The following is a 21,103-nucleotide window of genomic DNA, read 5'->3' as shown; positions in this document are numbered from 1 at the left end:
TGGCAACATGGATGACTCGCACAAACGTGATGTTGAGGAAAGAAGCCAGACACGAGAAGACGTTCTGTGTGGTTCCCTTAATACGAAGTTCGAAAATAGGCAACACCAGTCCACAGTGATGGAAGTCAGAGAGTGTTAGCTTTGGGAGGGTGGTCATGACCTGGAAGAGGCACGAGGGGGCCTTCTGGGGTGGTGGAATCTCTATACGGTGGTTAACACATATGTAAACACACATGTGAACTCATCCAACTGTCCACTTAAGGCCTGAGCACTTTACTGTGTGTCATTTACACTCAATTAAAAAATAATTGCTTCACACGGTGCCTGCTATGTATTAAATGACCCATAAGCAGTAGCTTCTGAGGTCACTGTCATCACCATGAGGCACCAGAGGGCCGTGACACCGATGAGGTTATCCACAGAACTGGATGGGTAAGGCCTCCCGGCTCAGTGCCCTCTGGGGTTTGGGCTGCTCGTCGGGACCTCAGAAGCCCCAGTGGCCTCGGGCCCACCTCTCGTGGCGCAGACTCTTCCTTCACTCACGTAAATGGAGAAAATTTCCTGTTGGCCTCGGCCCAGCAGTTGCATTTGGCTTTGGTGTGTGTTTTTGGGTCAGGTGCATTTGGCTCTCCTTCCTGGGGTCCCTGAATCACCCTGGACAGCCCTCCGTCTTTGCTCTGTGATGACCCCCCTACCCACTGCCCAGACTTCTGAGCTCCAGAGATCGGCTCTGGAAAGCGGGGAGAATAGGCTGGGGAAGGGTCTGCCAGCCCCCCAGGCCAAGAAACCTGGCTGGGGGTTCATCTTAGCAGAGGCTCTGAAAGCATCTGGTGTCATTCTCTGCTCTTCTCAGTTGTGTGTAGAAAGTGCAAACTCAGATGCCTGTGACTCGATGATGTGAAGGGGGTTGGGTGTGGGAAACAAAATGTGTCACTTTCCTTTGACTCCCCTATAAGAAGAAAAGTGCACAGAGTGGCCATGGACGCCATGTTGGGGAGACGCTAGGGGGTGGTGGGGACTGTGGTTAACCAAAGGGGGCAGCTGTCCCTTAGCTCTAGCTGATTGTTGCCAGGTGGAACAACAGGTCTTCTGATTTTTCACAAGAAGCCATAAATCTGGGTTTCCAAGGGAAATGTCCTTAATTTTAGGCCTTGGCACCTAACTTGGTTGTGATGTTGAGGTTTTTTTAGACGTGATGCAGGCTGGCTCTGCATAGGCCCGAGAGAACATGTCTGCAGACCTCTGGTGTTAGGGGGTGGCCTCAGACCAACCTGCTCTGGAATCCTCCATTTCCCCCTTTGTAGCTTTGTAACCTGGGGCCAGCTCGTTGAGTTGCTCTGTTTTTCTCAGTTTCATCACCTATAAAATGAGGTTGAAGATAAAGTAGTTTCTGCAACACGGGGTCTGTTCCCAGCACATGGCGAGCGCTCGTGGCATGTTGGTGTCAGGCTCCCCTTGACCTGGCCTGTGTTAGCACCCTGAAGTTTCCCCTTACGGTTCCCAGCCCACGGGGGAACCAAGAGAAAGGTTTGAGGGTCTTTCAGACCCCAAGGCTTACCCGCTACTCTCCCCCCGAGTGCTACCCTGCCTTCTGGGCAGGTGCGGAGAGCTCCCCACCGCCTACAATTTCAGCTCGTGGGGAAGTGTCTTCAGAGACACTTCCCACTCGGCCCACAGACCCTCTCGCTTCCTACAGGTCCTTCGGATTTAGAGGAAAGCAGGCGAGCGCTCCGTGTCTCTCCTCTCCGCAACCTTCCCTTCACTCCTGTAGGTTGCTAAGACTAGTCCCTCCTGATTCTCACTTGTTCTCGCCCTGTTTGTTTCTTTAGAAATTAACAGAAAGAAAAGATTTGCCTTTGATGCACTGTGTTCCGACCTTGCCATGAATTATCTGCTCTTTGTTGCATCAGAGCGATTTCTCCTGGGTTTAGCCTTGTTGAGAGATGGGTGTCTCTCCAGAAACTGGTCCTTGGGGAAACAAGGCAGGATATTGAGGACTTTTCCCTATCCATGCAGAGTAACAGATGCAGGTGCCTGCGGGAGCCGGGCAGGATCTGGACAGGGTGAGGCACTAGGGAGGGGTGGCGACTGTGGAAACTGGAGAGCTCCTGCCCCGTCTGGAGGAGCAGTGCTGCTCAGCCCGGCCTTCGGTGCCTGGGGAGGTGGAGACCCAGTGTTGCCAAAGCTGCTGACTTTTAAGAGAAGTTGTAAATCCATGCTTAATCACTTCAATATTTTTAAGCCATATTTATGTATTTTATTTTGGAATAGTTTTAGATTTGTAGAAAAATTGCAAAGATAGTTCAGAGAGTTCCCATACATCCCTCATCCAGTTTCCCCCATTGTTAATATCTTACATCACCACGGTACCTTTGTCAAAACTAAGAAACCAACCTGGTACGTTGCCGCGCTCTGAACTGTCCCAGGATCCCATCTGAGATGCCCCACTGCATTAGGTCCTCGTGTCTCCTTAGGCTCCTGCAGTCTGTGACAGTTTCCTTCTTGTCTGGATTTTCATGACTTCGGCAGTTTTGAGGAGCTCTTGTCACGTATTTGGTAGAAGGTCCCTCGATTTGGGTTTGACTGATGTTTTCCTGAGGTCGGATGGGGTTATGGTTCTCTGGGGAGGATCCACAGAGGCAAGGAGCTTTCTGGTCACATCACGTCAGGGGCATGTGACACCCACGCGGCGTCACTGGGGTGTTGGTCTCCGTCAGGTTTCTCCACAGTGACGTTGCCATTTTCCCCTTTCCACGGCCTGTTTGATCATTTGTTCCTATCAGAATCGGGTATTTATTTTATAATTTGGGTTATAATCCAATACTGTGTTATTTATTTTCTTGTTCAGATTTTTCCAGTTTTGGCCATTTGGCTCTTTGGGGTTGGTTCCTGTGTTCCTTTGACATCCTCTATCCTTCGTTTTTTTTTTTTTTAAAACACTTCCTGGCACTACAAGATGCTCCAGGCTCATATTTTCCCGGCCCCAGCCCTAGAATCAGCCATTTCTCCTAGGAGCCCCAGTTTAATTTTAAAGTTGGAAATTAAGTCAAATTAAAAACTAAAACACTTTGTAGGCCACATCCAGCCATCAATGATCTTGTTGAATCCTCAGAGCATTCTTTTGAGAGAAACACTAGTATGATTCTCGCTTTACAGAAGAGGAAACTGAGGCACAGGGAGGTCAGAGTAGAGACTGGGGCCAGATGCCACCCTCTCAGGGCCGACCTTTGACCTCATGGGGTCAGGGCATGGGAAGGGAGTGTACCTCAGGACAGCAGGCTCAGAGCCAGGTGCCCAGGGAGGTGGCAGTGCCCTGACCAGAGGAGGGGAGCCGGGAGGGAGATACACAGGTGTTGGTGTTAGATATGCAGGGAATGGGGCGGCTTCTGAGAACCCAGGGCGAGGAGGGGAATGTCATCCTGAAGGGTGGTGGGAGCAGAATTCCAGGAGAACCACAAGAAGTTTCATGAACTTAGGCAGGAAGTGGAGGAAAAACAGGTAGAGTTTTCTTTTTTTTTTTTTTTTGTGAGGAAGATCAGCCCTGAGCTAACATCCATGCCAATCCTCCTCTTTTTCTTGCTGAGGAAGACTGGCCCTGGGCTAACATCTGTGCCCATCTTCCTCCACTTTTATATGGGATGCCGCCACAGCATGGCTTGACAAGCTGTGCATCGGTGTGCGCCCAGGATCTGAACCTGGGTCGCCAGCAGCGGAGCGTGCAAACTTAAACGCTACGCCACCGGGCTGGCCCCCAGAGTTTTCAAAAACGTTTTTAAAATTACAGTTTTGTGCTGAGTTGTCACCCTGTGTTGTTACTGCTGCATAACACATTATCCCCAAACTTAGTGACTTAAACAGTCTTTACTATTTGACGGGGTCTGTGAGTCAGGAAGCTAGGTGGGGACTGGCCGGGTCCTGTGGCTCAAGGTTGCCGTCCAGGTGTCGGCCAGGGCCGCAGTCATCACAGGGCTCGACTGGGGCAGGACTGCATCCAGGCCCGGTCAGTGGTGTGGGCAGGATCCGGTTCCTCACGGCTGTTGACTGGAGGCCACCCTCAGTTCCCAGCCACATGGGCCTCTCCACCACGGCCACTCGCTTCACCAAAGTTACCAACCAAGGGGGCACGTGAGAAAGAAGTCGCGGGGAGAGAGCGCCGGCAGGATGGAGTCTTCTGTACACTAGTCTCAGGAGTGACGTCTCTCGCTGTGGCTGGCTCCTCTTCGTTAGAAGCGAGTGGCTAGGCCAGCCCACAGCCTGGGGGACAGAACACACAAGGGTGTGAATACCAGGGGGCGAGGGTCACTGGGGACCGGGTCAGAAGCTGCCTGCACACGCCGTGCCAAACACACACGCTCTGCTGAAGGTTCTTTCCTCCCAGCATTCCAAGGAGGCCAGGACCATCGTCGTTGCTGCACTGTCCAGATAAACCAACGAGGGCTCAGAGAGGTGTGGTGACTTGCCCGAGGTCACACAACTTGTGGTGGGGAGGGCTAAAATCAAACTCCAGTCTGAGCCCTGAGTCCAGCTCCTACTGTGCCCACTGGTGCTTCTCTGACTGTCCCCAGACCCCCCCTCCAGCATGGCCTTGGAGCTTAGCCGAAAACACAGATTCCCAGCCAACCCCATGCAAACTAAACCAGACATGGAGGGGCCTGGGAATCAGCATTTGACAGGTTTCCCTCGGGGGATTCAGATGCTGCCTAGACTCTGAGAGCAGTGTGCACACTGCGCCTCTGCACGGTGAGGACGTGATAATGTGGAAATGGAATCTCTCTCGCACACACTGAAGGGTTAGGCTTGGTCCTCAGCTCTGAAGGAGAACAGAGGCTTAAGTGTCCCATTTCAGTGATCAAGGGGAGGATGTGGCTTCATAAAGGTCATAGTTGCTTTTGGGGCCCTTCCAAGCAAAAGAAATTGAAAATTAAATGAGATGGTGCACGGAAAATGCTTAGTGCAGTGTCTGCCTGGAGGATGTACTTAGATACGTGAGAGCTGTGGTTTTCATTAACATTATTAATGAATATTCATGGTTATTATTAACTCGTTAGTATTATTAATTCTAGTGCAACGAAAACTCGACTTACCCCGACTTCAGTTTAGAAAAGAGATTTTGTTTTTTTTCCTTTGCTCCACTTCAGTGGTTTAGAAAACGAAGATATTTAGTTTGGGGCTGGTATTGTTGGGTATTGGGGGGGAACAATTAATTTGCGATTCGGTAAATAATACCTGGGTGGGTCTGGGTCCCGAGAGGCGGTGAGCTTGGTCCCCACCTGGGACTCTGGGTTGTTCCTGGGCCTGTCCCTGTGCCGGATGCTGCTCGGTGTCTCAGCCATCAGCGAGGTCTCTGCAGACCCTGGCTGACCCAAGGCAGGCGGGAGGACGCAGTGACAGGGCAGAGGGCCTGATGAAGTGTTTTTTTCCTTGCAGATCAGAAGCGACACATCCCAGATCTTGGAGGAAAACATCCCATTCCTTAAGGCCAAAGTGGCGGAAATGCGTGGCATCTACGCCAAAGTGGACCAGCTGGAGGTGTGTCCAGGATAATGAGCTTTCTTTGTGAGATCTGTGGACTAGTTCTGGCTCTTTCGTCCTCTCTTCCAAGATGCTGATCTGGCCTTGAGAGTGTTGAGTATTAGACCCAGTGCAGGGGGTGGTGACGAAAAAGGGTCTACACTTACATGGTATTTAAAAAAATATGACAAATCTGAATTTATGTAAAGTACCCTCTTGAAAAATCGAGATGCTTTATATAAAAATCTGAATTTTAAGCTGCTTTTTGAAATTCAGAAGCTTTGATAACCCTGGGCCGACATTTCTTTAAGTTCTTTAATCTGTGTATTTTTCAAGGTATGAATATGTAAAGTGCACACATCTTAAATGTACAATTCACTGAATTTTTACATATGTAAACTCCCATGTGAAGATGACCCAAATCGAGAAGTAGAAAATTTCCAACCCCGGGGCTGTATTCTTGTAGAGCTGGTGGCAGCTGCCCCTCAGATGAGACAGGTGCTCTCCTGCTCACCACACTCCCTACCATGCCCTATTGCCTCATTGATGACTTATCTCACTCATCTTTTACCCGGTGGGTGCCGGGCCAAGCTGCGTGGTATCTCATTTTTCTCCTTGCCACACTGCAAAGCCAGTGTCCCGTCTCCTAGAGGAGGAGCATAAACTCCGAGTGCTAAGTCACTTCCCTGAGGTCACACAGTCCCATGAAGCTGGGACTTCAGCTTGCCTTCACTGGAGCCCAAGTTCTTAATCACACTGGGGCCCTTGGCTTGGGATCCTGGCTCCTTGCATGGGGAAAGCCCCAGAGGCTGGGAGGAGCTCGTAATTTAATAGTGGTCACCTGGACAGAGGGGACGGGGCCCCTCCGAGCTGCAGATGAAGAGAGCGTGGCATTTGGCTCTGGAGTTAGCAGAGAATTAGCATTCTTGTCAGCAGAGAATGAGACAGGAATATAATTAAAACTTTGCCCTTGGAATAGCTGATTCATTTGAATTTTATTCCACACGTTTGAAAGAGGAAATAAAATGGGAAGGTCTGCAGCCCTGGCTCCTGCCTTGCTTGGCTGGCCCAGCTGTCAAGCCCAGTTCTTCCCTCAGCATTCAGTCCACTAACATTTGTTGAGGGCCTACTGTGTGCCACTGCCGGGCTCTCACAGTGAGAAAGACGGTCCAGGGCGATATTCCAGCAGGAGAGACATGACAGCAGATGTTACCGTGGTAGTTTCCTGTGGCTGCTGTAAGAAAGTACTACAAACGTGTGGGTTAAAACAACACGCATCTATTGTCTTACGGCTCCTGAGATCAGGAGTCCAGAATGCTTCTTACAGGTTAAAATTGAGTTGTCAGCAGAGCTGGTTCCTTCTGGAGGCTCTGGGGGAGAATCCCTGTCCTTGCCTGTTCCAGCTTCTGGAGGCTGCCTGCATTTCTCAGCTTGTGGCCTCTTCCTCCGTCTCAAAGCCCACAGCACAGCATCTTCCAGTCTCCTACTCTGACACTCCTGCTTCCCTCCTGTAAGGACCCAATGATTACGTTAGGCCCACCTGGGTAATGCAGGCTCATCTCCCCATTTCAGGATCCTTAATCACATCTGCAAAAAAAAAGGGTTTCTTTTGTCATGTAAGATAACATATTCACAGGTTCCTGGGAGTGAGGATGTGGACATCTTTGGAGCCATTATTCTGTTGACCACAGTGACTGAGGGTGATTTAGGGGGAGGCGAGTGCCCAGGAGTGGAATCTACAGGCTCCTGGAGGATAAGTGGAAGGAGCGGTGTCGGGTGGGAGGTGTGGGCAGGGCACTGCTCAGATAGAGACTCAGAGGCAGGAAGGATCTTAACTCTGGAGCAGGAAGGAGATGAAGACACTGGAAAGATCCTGGGAGGCAGATTACAGGGACATGACCAGAGCGGGGCTGGAGAAATTGGGCAGTAGGAGCCCCATTGCCAAGGCCTTGTGATCCAAGGTCAGGATTTCGGCCTTTATCCTGAGGAATAGGAAGCCACTGAAGAGACAGGGTAGCCTAGTGGTTAGGGGTGTACGCTCTAGCATGGGGCAGCCCAGCCTTGGTCCTATTGATGCTTTAGGCCTGAAATTCTCTGTTGTGGGGCTGTCCTGTGGATCGTAGGATGTTTAGCAGCTTCCCTGGTCTCCACTCACGAGATGCCAGTGGCATCGCCCACCCCTGGTCCAGTTGTGACAAAACGGAATAAGAGTAGGGAGGGTCTTGAAGGCAAATCTTGCCAATATTTACTGGACAGACATCTGTTGAAGCCTCACTATGGGCCACCCTGAGATGGGTGCTGGGGACACAGCTGGTGGGAGACTCCTGGTCTCCTGCTAGTAGCCTGTGGGGGGCACTGATGAGGAGGTGGGCTGGATGAGACAGCCTGGCTGTGTGAGCACCTGCCAAGAGGGTGGCTGACCAGACCTGGGACAGAGACAGCTTCCTGGGGAATGACTCTTACACGAAGGCCTGAAAGAGGGAGGAGTGAGCCTGGGGAGGGAACAGCTTGTGCAAAGGCCCGGAGGCTGACAGAGCAAGGCCTCTCAGGCAGTTGTGGGTGGGTGTAGAGATCAGGTCAGAGGTGAGGCTGGAGCGCTGGGCACAGACTGACCTTGTAGGGCCAAGTCGTGGAGTTTGGACCCTGTTTTGCGAATGACAGGACCCATCAAAGGGATTACAGTTACTATATATTTTTTCCCCCTGAGAAAGTCCAAAATGATTCTGTTTGAAGTGTTCCACTCAGAGGTTCTTAGTATATTTACAAGGTTGTACAGTCATCATCACCACTGTCTAATTTCAGAACTTTTTTTTTTTTTTGTAAGGAAGATCGGCCCTGAGCTAACATCGGCCAATCCTCCTCTCTTTGCTGAGGAAGACTGGCCCTGGGATAACATCCATGCCCATCTTCCTCCACTTTATATGGGATGCCGCCACAGCATGGCTTGCTAAGTGGTGCGTCGGTGCACGCCTGGGATCCGAACCGGCGAACCCTGGGCCGCCGCAGCAGAGCATGCACACTTAACCACTTGTGCCACCAGGCTGGCCCCAAATTCCAGAACATTTTTTGACCCTTTAAATGAAACACCATCCACCCCCCAGCTCTTGGCAACCACTATTCTGTTTTCTGACTCTATGGATTTACCTATTCTGGACATTTCATATGAATGGAGTTGTACAAAATGTGGCCTGTCGTGTCTGGTTTATTTCACTTAGCATAATGTTTTCAAGGTTCATCCATTTTGCAGCACGTGTCAGAATTTCATTTCTTTTTATGGCTGAATAATATTCTATTGTATGGATGGATATACCGCATTTTGTTATCCATTCATCAGTTGATGGACATTTGGGTTGTTTCCACTTTTTGCCTATCATGAATAATGCTGCTGTGAACGCTCATGGTTTCTGTGGGGGTGTATGTCTTCATTTCTCTTGAGTAATCCCTAGGAGTGGAATTGCTGGGTCATACGGTAACTCTTTTTGGGAACTGCCAAACTATTTTCTAAAGTGACTACACCATTTTACACTTCCACCAGCAATTACTATAAGTTTTAGATGGAGATTACAAACTCAGATGCCAACAGGATCCAGGACTGTGCTGGCCAGGTGGGCTGGCATTAGAAGACCAACCCCAAGGACCCCTCGCGCATTACTTCCAACAACCATCCCCTTTGGTGGGGTACGAATCTGCAGCCTGCCACAGTCCCCACTCTGCCCCAGAGTCTCCCCAACATTGAGGCTGAGTGGCATTTGCCTTGTATCAATGCCCCAGGGCTGTTGCTTTCCTTAGAGTAGAGAGAGATTTCTCTGTAACTGGTCTCTATTAAAAGGAGGAAAAACTAAGCTAGTCCAAGAGGATCATGGATTCTGAGACCAATGGGAGAATACACGTTTCCCACTACGTGACGTTAGAACAATAAAACTAAGGACCTGACGAGAACCTAACGTTGTCCTGGGACAGATGGACTCCAGGGCCAGACAGCCTGGGTGTCAGATCTGCCCCTTGGGTAACTCTCTACCCTCTTAGAGTCTGTTTCCTCCTCTATAAACTGGGAATGCGCCGTCCGTCCCCCCAGAGTTGTCGGGAGGGTGTGGGGCTGGCGCCTGGCACAGTTGGGCACTCAGTGAGGACAAGCTGTCGTGGTGGTTGTTGCCCACAGGCCGAGAGGCAGACTGTCTGCATGGACGCTTGCCACTCTGCCCCGCCGGCCGGGGCCCCGGGGTGTCTGAAGTGCCAGGGGCTTCCGAGGAGCCCAAGACCACCCTGCTCTCAGTTCAGTGCTACCCCAGGTGGGGGCTTGGGATCCGTAGGGTGAGTTTTCAGGCTAGAACTTGGCCCTTTCTCAGTGTTAATAATAAAAACAAACATTTACTGAGCACCTGCTGTGAGCGGGGACTCTAAGTGCTGTACTCGGAAGAACCCAGTGCACCCTCACAGCTGCTCCAGGAGGAAGGTCCCCTCATTAGTCCCATTTTACAGAAAACGCAGCTGAGGCACAGAGCGGTGAAGCGATTTGCCCAAGGTCACACAGCTGGGAAGCGGTGGAGCTGGGTTGAAGTCTGTGCTCCTGGGCGCTCCTCAGTGCTGAATGCTGGCACTCCTGGCCCGGCGCTCCGACGCTGGGGGGCCTTTAGCCGGAAGTGTTCAAATACATAGTACTTACAAATGTTTTTTAAAACAATGGGGCTTTCCTCTCTCTTTCCTCCCTCCCTTCCTTCCCTCCTTCCTGATAATAAAAGTAACACATTTTCATTGTAGAGAAAAATATACAGAAGTCACCCATCCTCCCGACACCCAGCCCCCAGGTGGTTACGGTTGGCCGTTGCCCTCTTTCTGTGCCCCCAGCCCTCATCTGTGCGTGTGTGTGCGTGTGCGTGTGCGTGTGCGTGTGTGTGTGTGTGTGTGTTCCCATCTCCCTGGCCCGGGTTGCGGCCTCCCCCTGGCTGCGGCTTGGCCAGGGCCCTGGCGGGCAGGCATGCTGGAGGCAGCTCCGACCTCGTGAGCCGCATTCCTCCGCGTCGCCTCACACTCCCCACCAGCTTGGTAGTAACAGTAACGCAGGGAGCGGAAAATTGGAATCGGCTGGCGGCCGGGACTGCGGGACTTTCTTCTGTGTTTTACAACCAGATGTGCTGGCCGAGCGAGGCCTCAGAATGTGGAGGCGGAGCCCTGGTCAGGGGACACTGCCCAGCCCGGGGCTCCGTGTCCCCCACCGAGCCCCCCCAGCACACATCTGATGTGGCTTATTCAGCCTTTCAACTCTGCCCCTGCCAGAGCCTCGGGCAGCCACAGCACAACAATGCCGCCATCTTGGGTTCATCCAATGTCTTTTTGCTAAGGATGCATGCTTTCATTCATGCGTGCATTCATTCATTCATGCGTGCGTGCATGCATGCATTCGTGCATTTGCCATCCAGCTGAGCCCCTTCCAGCTGACCAGGCTCTGGTCTTGGCCTTGTGAAAACGCTGACTCAGCATCTGCTCCTTCAGAACTTACACTCTAGGGGGAGGTGGACCGTGAATAAGTAGACAAGAATTTCAGAGGGCAAGGAGAGCTAAGACAGCAGGGAAACTGGGTGGCTCCACAGTGACTCGGGGGCTGTGTTAGATCAGGTGGTCAGGGAAGGCCTTTCTGTGGAGGGGCCAGTCAATCCACAGCCTGAAGGACAAGCAGCGTTCACCCCATCAAGAACAGAGAGAAGGGCCCTGCTGGCATGGAGAGAGCTGGTGCAAAGGTCCTGTGGAGAGTGAGGCCTGCACTTTCAAGGAACTGAAGGGAGGCCAGTGCAGCTGGTATGTGGGGCAGAGATGGGGGAGGGCTCGATGGTGGTGGCCTTGCAGCCATGGAGGGACCATGGGTTTCATTCTAGTGAAGGGAGGCTCCCTCATGGAGCCCTGCACTGAGGTGTCCTCCTTCCTCTTCCTGGTGCAAGAAAATCTCTTCTGTTTTCCTATTGGAATGAGGGAGGCCCACAGAGGTGGGGCTGGTCTGAGACGGCACTGGAGTGGCTACCTTTGGCGGCCTTAGCCATGTACACACACAAACACGCACACACACTTAAATACATGCATGCAAACATGTGCATGTATAAACAGGCACACGCAGGCACGCATGTAAACGCAGATACACACGTGTACCGAGTGTAGAGAAAGGCGTGAAGAGATACACACCACAGGTCACAAATGAGTGGGTTGAGTTTTACCGGGCTTGCCCAGTGTCCTGTAAAATTGTGAATTTATTGCTAATCTTGATAAAAACTGGGACACTTTTCATAAAATCTGCCCTTTTCTTTCTTTTAAAATGATATTATCTGACATTTATTGAGCTCTAATACATGCTAAGCACTTAACTGCTTAGCAAGGTTGGTACTGTTATCATTCCCATTTTACAGATGAGGAAATCAAGGCTAATAGAAATTAAGTGACTTGCCGAAAGGCACACAACTGGTGAGTGGTAGAACCTGGATTCTAATCCAGAGTCTGACCCCGGAGCTCTCTTTTTTTTTTGAAACTGGAAGTTTTGCACAGAGGCCAGGAGCTCAGGGTCCCCTGTGGGCCTGGACCAGCATTCCCGTCACCCCCCTTAGCCCTCCTCACCTGCTTGTCACCTGCCTGCCCCTTGACAGCTTCTGAGTTTGAGACTCCCTGATATCCACCCACTGTTAAAGTGAGCATTTTGGCATTTTTAATAAAGAAGGCTTTGCAGTCTGAGGGATGTGCACCTGAGTCCCTTCGCTGCCCCTTCCTGGCTGTGTGAGTTTGGGCAGGTGACCCAACCTCTCTGAGCCTCAGTTTCCCTCTTCTGGGTCCCTGTGGGGAGAGGGTGAGAGGATGCAGGAGAGGCTCAGCCAGGCCCGGCCCCAGTGGGAGCTGTTACTGTGCTGTCAGGGTTTCTGAAGGTGCCCCGGCTCAGCAGGCCCTGCCTGGCCCCTCCAGGGTGAATGGGAGGCTGGGGGCGGTGGTGGAGGGGCTGGCGTCTCCGCCGAGGGAGCGCAGCCAGGACTGCTCCAGTCCGGGCGGATGCGGCATCCTGGCCCCTCTCTCCCCAGGCCTTCGTCAGGATGGTGGGGCGCCACGTCTCCCTCCTGGAAGCCCACGTGTTTCAGGCCGAGCGAGACCACGGGGCCTTCACGCAGACCCTGCGGAGGTGGCTGGGCTCCGCGGGGCTCCCCTCCTTCAGGAACGTGAGTATCTCCCCACTCCCGCCTCCTTGCAGAGCCCGCAGGGGGAGGGGGCTCAGGAAACGGGAGTTCAGAGGGCACGGCTCGCTCCTGCAGACAGGAAACGGTGTCTGGCCGCCAAGGGCGGCTGGCCCAGGTGGCTGGGTGTCTACGTCCCTCCCTCTGGTGCCTCTGCTTGCCTTGAGCTTCGAGCATCAGTGCTGTGACTGCTCACTTATTTATCCACCATTTATTGAGCGCCTGCTGTTTGCTGAGCACTGTGGTCCATCTGGGGTTACTGTCGGGAGCAGAAACAGCCCCTGCCCTCCTGTCCCATCCGTGCACACCTAGGGACATGCTCAAGGTGACATCCACAATTCAGGCCGTGTCCCCCTTCCCAAGGCGCAAGTCAGCCTTGAGCTGACCAGAGGGGCCGGGGATGGTGGAGGGGTGTCCAGCCTGCATGTGGCCCTTTGCGACTTGCAAAGGCCTCTCCCTACCATGCCTCTGCTTTCCTGGGACCCTCCCTGCGACGCCCTAAGGAAGAAAGGATCATTGTGTCCCTTTTACTGATGGAAAAACTGAGGCCAGACACGTCTGTCTTTCTAACTTACCGTCTGCTGATCCCCTGCTCCAGGGGACACCGGGCAATGTCTGGGGACATTTCGGTTGTCAGCTGGAGGTGAGGATGCTATTGGCATCTAGTGGGTAGAAACCAGGGATGCTGGTAAACATCATGTACCCTACAGTGTACAGGACAGTCCCCACAGCAGAGAATCATCTTGCTCTAAATGTCAGTGTGCTGACTTTAAGAAGCCCCGCCCCACGCCGTATTCCATAGTTATAATCCTGGTTTCCCTTAGGTCTGTTCTCAGGGCTTTACGTGTGGTTTGATGTGGCCTCTAATTCCACCCCAGTCTTGGGAGGAAGGTACTTTGTCATCCTCCCATATTACAGACAAGGGGACTGAGGCTCAGGGAGCTGAAGGGACTTGCCCCAGGCCACATAGCCTGGTATGACAGGGCTGGATTGGAGCCGCAGTGGGCCCGTCTCCTGGGCTTTGCCCGTCACAGGAAAGGTGTCTGCCTGGCTGGCCGCCCTGTCCTGCCCCCAGCAGGGTTTCTCACTGTTCCCTGGGCTCTGCCTGCGCGTCCCCGCTCTGTTCCCTCTGCCCCATGTCTCCACTTCGTGTTATCACAAAGTCTCGTTTGTTGAGTGTAGATGATGTGCCTGCACGGCCTTAGGCACTCGTTCCCCTTTCCCAGCCATCGTGTGTGTCTGGTATTAACATTCTGCCGGCCCGACAGGTGAGGAGATGGAAGTTTGGAAGGTTTCAGGGGTTGTAGTCTTGCAGCCCATTGGCAGAATTTGGCTCATGTGAGCTCATTCTGTTTGGCCAAGCAGTGTTATTTAAACAATGTGACTCAGGCTGCCTGGCTGGGCTTTCACTCGTCAGTCCCTGCCGGGACCCCACTGCTCCATCTCATCTTACACCCGCCCGAGGCATGTACTCACCTGCCTGCCTCCAGCTGAGTGACTTGCCCACGGCCAGTAACGGCTAGACAGTGGGCTCATAGATCTCATGGTCTAGAAACTCCTATTGATCCTTCAGAGTCCAAGTTAATGCCACCTCCTCTAAGAAGCCCTCTGAGATTGCCCCCTCTGCAGACAGAGGCACTCCCTCTGCCTTCCAGCAACAGAGAAGTCAGGAGCTGCTCCTTCTGTCCTCCTCTCCCTCTGGTTATGGTGACTGTTCCTGGGTGACCAGGAGACCCCAGTCACACAGTGCTCTGCCCACCGATGGCTTAGAAGCACACTGGGGAGGACGATTGGAGGACCGTGGCCGCCCGGGGCTGCCCGTGGCCTGCAGCAAGTGTTGCAACAGTGGGGCCTGCTGGGCCCTTGTCTCTGTACTTTAGGGTCTTTTTCTGGAATCTGCACGGTCGTCCCCGTGTGATCGGTGCTGGTGTCCCCATTTAGAGGCGGAGACCATGGCTTAGAGAGGGAGTCACGTATCTGAGGTCAGCACTGGGTTGGAACGCAGGCCCACGGGGCTCTGGAAGTGGGGTCCCCCGCCCACTCCTGCTGCGGGGTCCCCCGGGGTGTGGCCGGGCGTGCTGGTACTTGCATCCTCGTCTCTTCAGATGGGGCCCCCAGGCCTACCTGTGGTGACTTGTTCCAGGAAACGTGTCCCAGCTTGGGTGGTGAGTCATTCGGCCACCCTGGCATGTTGATCTTGGTCCCGGGAGGGCTTTGTCTGGGGTAGACGGGCGGGGGAGTGTGCGTACACATGTGTGCAGACCCAGGGTTTCCAGGGTGCGAGCTGGAGGGGCCCTTCTAGAATAATGGTCGTCACAGCTTGTGTTGGGGCCTGACTGCAGGCACCTCACGTCCACCTTGTGAGGCGGGTCTGGTCCTTGTCCCTATTTTACAGATGAGGAAACTGAGGCAGCGAGGGGTCGAATTGCTTGCCACCCAGAAAGCGGTGGGGCTGGGAGCCGACCCTGCGAGGCCTGGGCGCAGAGCCGGCGTGCTGCACCACCTGGCCACCAGCGTCTCTCAGTGCCCAGTGCCACCCCTGGAATGCCGTCTGGGGCGGGTCCAGGCAGAACACCCGATGGTTCTGTTCCTTCCATCGGGGTTTCCCCTAAAGCCAGGATCTCACGCTGTGTGGAGTCAGTTCCCTCAGTGCCTGCCGGGGTGGACACTCTGCTCAGGGACCGCTGCCGTCGCCTAAGTCCACACCGGGCCCTGCTCCGTCCCTCAGGGAGAAGCCTCTCCCACACCCCCGGATTCCACCTCCTGCCCCGCCGGCCCCCCCGGCCTCCGAGGGTCCCATGGAGGGGCAGCTGGTGTGGGCAGGGCTCTTGGGCCTCGCTGGGCCCCATGGGGATGCTGGCTAGGGGTCCTGTCCCTGTGGGGTGAGCCACACTGCTCCCCTGGGAGCTCAGCTCCCAAAGGAAAGAGGCCGCCCATCGCGGCCCCGCATGGCCGTCCTGGCATCAGGGGCGGAGTGGGGACCCCCTCAGGGGGCCCGGGAGGGAGGGTCCTCAGCCTTCACCCCTGGAGCTGGGCGGGGGCCTTTTGGGGTGTGTTTTCCACCTTCCCTGCTATTCCATCAGCTGGAACAGGAGTTCCTCGGCGGGGGCAGGGGAGAAAACGCATCCTTGTTTTTTCTAACTTTGGCAGCCCCGCCTTCCCTCCTCGCCTCCTTCCTGCCTGTCTTCTGGTCTTCACTTTGCAGATGAAGTGGGGAGGCCCAGGGAAGTGGGGGCAGCTGGGCCAGGGTCTCCCAGCCCCCCAGGAGTGGGGCCGGGAAGAAGTCTCCCCACCCTCTGCCCCAGGTCCAGGGACCCAGACCCGCCCCTGCCCATGTGACTTGGTGCCAGCCGTGGCGTGGGCTGGCCCCGGGATGCCGTGGAGGAGGAGGCCTGGGGACGCTGGGGAACCTGGGGTACCATGTCGTAATGAGCTCCTCCTGAAGCCCAGGCCTCTACCTCTGACTTGAGCTGCCTGAGACTGGCGCGGTCATCTGCAGACAGGGCCAGCCTGGCGCCCAGGCACAAAAATGTACGCGTTTTCATGCTACAGTGTACATTTTCATGGTGCAAAGGTCCATATTTTCCTGCTGTCCTACGTAAAAGTTTTTGATTATACTTTTACATTGATTCTTACACTGTTCCAAGATTTAACTAAGAACTGTAGCTCTCTTTCACTGTAGCTAAACCCCGTCTCTGGCATGTGTTAGCTGTGACTGGGCAAATCACTTAGCCTCTGTAAGCCTCTGATGGCTTAGCTGTTGTTAGCTGACGTGGGCACAACCATGGAAGGCTCTGCTTGCTAGAAAACTGGTTTGGATTTGATGCAAAATGATGAAGACCTCCATTAAAGCAGTGGGAATAAAAAGGAGGAGAAAGACTCCAGAACCCTCAGAAGCAGGTCTGAAGAGCCAGCTTTGCCTGCAAATCATGGAGTGGTCCAGGACGGATTGCCCAATCACTCAGAGCTGAGCAAGTATCGTGGTGGTGGTGACATAGAGCCAGCTGTGTGGGGCCAGACACTGTTCTCAGCTTGTCAGCACCCCACGAGGGAGGTGCTGTTTTTATCTCCATTTTACAGATGAGCAAACTGAGGCACAGAGAGGTTAAGTAACTTACCCAAGGTCACATAGCTGGGCATCAGGATATAAACTCTCTTAACTCTATCCCACAGTGCCTTGGAAGAGAACTGTGATCTCTCCCCTCAGGAAGCTTGTATCTAGTGGGAGAATACAGACAGTGACCAAATCCTAAGAAAATTCCAGATAGTCATTTCTAAAGGGGGCCTGGCTTGCCCTGAGGGCGTCAGGGATGGCCTCCGAGGAAGTGCCTTACGAGGAAGCGCCATGTAAGCCGAGAGCTGGGTGATGGGGAAGAGCAGTCTGAAGCCGGGAGAAAGGGTGCCCCCAGCAGAGGGACCTGCAGGCACAGAGGCTGTGAGGCGGGAGGGCTGGCGCTTGAGGACTAGCAGGCAGCCCAGCAGGGGCTGGCCTTGTGAGCTGGGGGAGAGTGGAGGGAGACGGGTCAGGGCCCGATTGGCAGTTGAGCACCCCTCTGAGGGCAGTGGGGAGCCATGGAGGGTTCGTGTCAGGGGAGTGACTTGGTCAGTTTGCTTCGCTTGGAGCATCTCCTGGTGTCTGGCCCAGAGACCCTCCCGAGGGGCGGCCCCGCACATCTGGATTCCGGTGCAGGCGGGTGCGGAAGCGAAAGTGGGGATGGAGCGGAGTCGCACAGCCCGCGGGCCTGGGGGGGACGTGGGGACCCCATTGGCTGTCCCGTGTTACAGCCTGGTGGCCACCCTGGGTGTTCTGCCGACCGCGCCAGGCCCTCCCCGTGGCGCCTGTGCCCGGAGGCGCGGAGCAGCCTCGCTAATTCGTTGTAAACCGCTGTTTGTTTTCTGCCGAGCCAAAACATCTTGTTCACGAGGTGTCATTTTGATTAATTTTCCGATGGATGGGAGGCTGGTGCTTTCCAAGGAGGGCCCTTTGGCTGATAGCAAAACCAGGTGGGGCCGCGTCCTGACGCCCACACGGAACCGGGCTGCCGAGTGGATTGCCGCCTGGCCTGGACCTGCTCACCCTACAAGTGCCCACGGGGCGATCAGGTGAGGTAAATGAGTGCGTCTGCCAAGTGTGACCCGGTAAGGAGTGGTGGGGCCCGTGGCGAATTGCCGAGCCCAGGCCTCATCTAAGGGGGTGGAGATGGTCCAGCAGCAGCCTTGCAGAAATGGGGGCCAGATGTGGCCAGATTTTCCTATTTTGGGGAGAAAGCTGGACATCTGGAGTCTTATATAAACCTTCTAATGTCTAAAAGTCAGCAACTAATTTTTCTAAATGTTAAACACTGTGGGAAACATCTGTTGCACCTGTGGGCTGCCCCGGCACTCTCCCTAGCCCCAGATTTTAGGCTGATGGCCTGTACCCCACAGGCTCCATCCCTTTGGAGGCCCCCGCCCCAGCAGGACTCCTTCGGCTTTTGGCAGCAGCATCACTGACAGCCAGCAGTTTTAGTGAGGATCTGCTATTCCTCCAACTACTGTATTGAGCACGTACATGAAGGGCTTTCTGTGCCTTGTCTCAACCTCCCATAACAACCCCAGAGGTAGATGTTATTATTCCAGTTCAGAGTAAGGGACCTGAGGCCCAGAGAGGGCTATTCGCTTGCCCAGGGTCTCACAGCATAAGCGGCAGAGCCAGGGTTTGATCCAGCTTTGAGCTTGTTCAGTGTGTCTCTCCCCTCCCCCTGAGATCTTCCTGAGGGTGGGGACCACAGCCTCCACTGCTGAGGTTGCGAACTGGAGATCCTGGGGCCTGATCTCCCCCACCAACGTGTTCTTTTGCTGGCTTGGTGTATGTATATATTTAATTTGAATCAGTTGCCAGCATTTTTTTTTTTTAATTTATTTGTTTTTTTCCCCCAAAGCCCCAGTAGATAGTTGTATGTCATAGTTGCACAGCCTTCTAGTTGTTGTATGTGGGACGTGGCCTCAGCACGGCCGGAGAAGCGTCGGTGCGCGCCCGGGATCCGAACCCGGGCTGCCAGCAGCGGAGCGCACGCACTTAACCGCTAAGCCATGGGGCTGGCCCTGCCAGCATTTTTAAAAGCAAATTTCACATAAGAATCTGTACTTCTGGCTTCTCGTGAAAAAGCAGAGGTCTGGGCCCCTGAGCAGCATCCCTGCGTGTGGGCATTTGAGTTTCTTCCTGGTGGAGCGCATAGTAGGTGTTCAGTGACTGTCAATAAGCGGATGCGCTAAGGCTCCCGTGGCCCTTGCTGGCGGAGTTCTTGGGAAGCGTTTTCAGGCCCTGGAGAGCTGGGACGAGCCTCCCTGCCTGCCTCTCCCCCCCTCGTTGGGGCCGCCTCACGGGCCTTCCTGGAGGGAATGGAGGCTGTGGGCGGGGCTGCCCTGCCCGGGCTGGCCTGTAGGAGTCCTCAGTGCCAGGCTTGGCTTCTCCTTCCCTCCCCCGCCAAGCCCCCCCAGCTCCCTCCACACCCCGCCCGGCCCACGGAGAGAGGGAGGCTCCGTCTTGCTGGGGCCTCCCCTCCCTCTGCCCAGTCCCCCTGGAGGGGTGGCTCCCGGAAGGAGGCCCGGCCTGGCTGGGGCTTTATCTCGCTGGGGGAGGCCGAGCAGGGCACCAGCACAAAGAAGCGACGAGATCCCGTGCGCCTCCTCCGGCCCTGAACCGGCCTGTTCTCCTTCTGCCCCCGTCGTCCCTTGCGGTAAAATGCACCATGAGCAGATGGCAAATATTAGCGCGACAGTGGTGGGCCGAGTGGCGCTTGGTCCCCAGTCCCCCACCAAACGCTGTCAGTGAGTCACTCAGCAGGTCAAGGCATTTGTTGGACTCCACGTAGTTGGTGGCATGTGCGCTGGGAGGGACAGAGGGCTCCTGGCGGGCTGCTTTGGGAAACAGATGTTTTTTAAGCATTGCTTCTTGTTGAGATTTTGAGGGTGAGTGAGGAGGAAGTTCTTTTCAATATAGAAGAGGTTTTTATTTTGGGTGGGCTGTTTGCAGCCTGTGCGGGAGCGCCCCAGGGATCAAAATTCAAGAGGTGGCATCAGGTGGGGCCCTGTGTGATGCAAAGGGGCCAGGTGGGGACTGTGGCCAACTGAAGAGGCGGGTGCCCTCAACTCCAGCCAGGAATAAAGGCTCCCAGTGGCCTGACCTTGTCTTTTTTTTAAAGGAGAGAGGTCGAGGATACAGATTTCTATGTGAAATTAATTGATTTTGAAAACAAATCTGAGAGGCTCAGAGAAATCTCAGGGGGCCTGTTGGCCCACAGGCCTCTGTCTGTGCCCTGGCAAGGGTCTGCGGTGAATTAGTGCCCGCTGCGGAGCCTGGCCTGGGTGCGGGTTCGGTGCCTGCTTATTGAGGGACAGGGAGAGGGGCCGCTATAATAGCAGAGGGGCACGGCCTCGAGGACTGGAGGCCGTGCTGAGCCGGCAGGGTTGGCCTCACTGAGCTGCAGACCCTGCCGGCTCTTGTCCTGTCCGAGGCTCCTGTGGCTGGGTCCCCACCCAGCCTTTGCCCCAGACCCCTAGCATCTCAGCAGCTGTTCTGGGCCCACCGGGGGTGGTCGGGAAGTGGGACCTGTGACCTCGGACAGCTCACTCTGGCCAGATGGGTCCCGGTCCCCAGGGCCCATGTAGTGGCAACTGGGCAGCACCCAAAGAGTCCAGGAGGTGAACCCCATGGGTGGGGCATGTGCCTATCCCCACCCAGCCTGGCCATTTGAGTGTCCTAGGTGGGGGGACATCACTTGGGATATGAGGGGTGCAAAGGCCCAGGGGTTGACCTTTGCCAACAAGGGGTTCTCTCTGGGTGCAGTGCCGAGGGAGGTGGTTGGTGGTGGCCCCTACCCCCCAAATACTCTCCATCAGGCGCCCCTACTTCCTGAGCCAGATGTGCAATATTTTCTCAGTCTTATGTGAGGTGTTGACAGATGCAGCTTCCAACACCCTCTTTTCTAACCAGAGTGTCACCCTCAAGGTCACCCTTCACGGAGAGATTCTGCCCTCTCAGTTCCCCATATCATAATGCATGCTCCCTGCCCCCTGACACAGGTGTAGACCAAACTCCTGCACCTTCGGATCGGGGTAGTTGAGAGCATGGGCTCAGACCAGGGGTTCACGACCTCAGCATTATTGACATTCGGGGCCAGATGGTTCTCTCTTGTGGCGCTGTCCTGTGCATTGTAGGATGTTTAGCAGCATCACTGGCCCCGTTTTGTAGAAGAGCAACCCAGGCACCTCCCTGGAGTCGGAGTTGCTTGCCCACAGTTGGCCAGAGGAGGGAAGAGGAGCAGCCTGGATGCCCCCCACACACACACGCTGTCTGGCTCCTGAGCTCCACGCCGCCTCCAGGATCCCGGGTCTGTGTGGGGCACTCAGTA

The 21,103-nt window shown here is 54.6% G+C and overlaps 1 protein-coding gene across 3 annotated transcripts in view; it reads left to right on the top strand.

The window, feature by feature from the left end:
- The window catches only part of BCAS4 (breast carcinoma amplified sequence 4), a 58,950-nt gene that overhangs the window by 18,675 nt on the left and 19,172 nt on the right, over window positions 1-21,103 (top strand). For 2 of the 3 annotated variants that reach the window (XM_087445117.1, XM_004430538.2), the window contains 2 exons: window positions 5,428-5,529; window positions 12,561-12,695. In XM_087445117.1, the coding sequence (XP_087301243.1) occupies window positions 5,428-5,529; window positions 12,561-12,695 (237 nt within the window). The remainder of the gene's footprint in view (window positions 1-5,427; window positions 5,530-12,560; window positions 12,696-21,103) is intronic. The other variant, XM_087445118.1, reaches the window with a different exon arrangement.

Source organism: Ceratotherium simum, chromosome 21 (assembly GCF_057802395.1).
Source record: "Ceratotherium simum simum isolate JZ-2026a chromosome 21, ASM5780239v1, whole genome shotgun sequence".
Classification (NCBI taxonomy): domain Eukaryota; kingdom Metazoa; phylum Chordata; class Mammalia; order Perissodactyla; family Rhinocerotidae; genus Ceratotherium; species Ceratotherium simum.
Note: the sequence above shows the minus strand (reverse complement) of the source record. Positions and strands in the feature narration are given on the sequence as shown.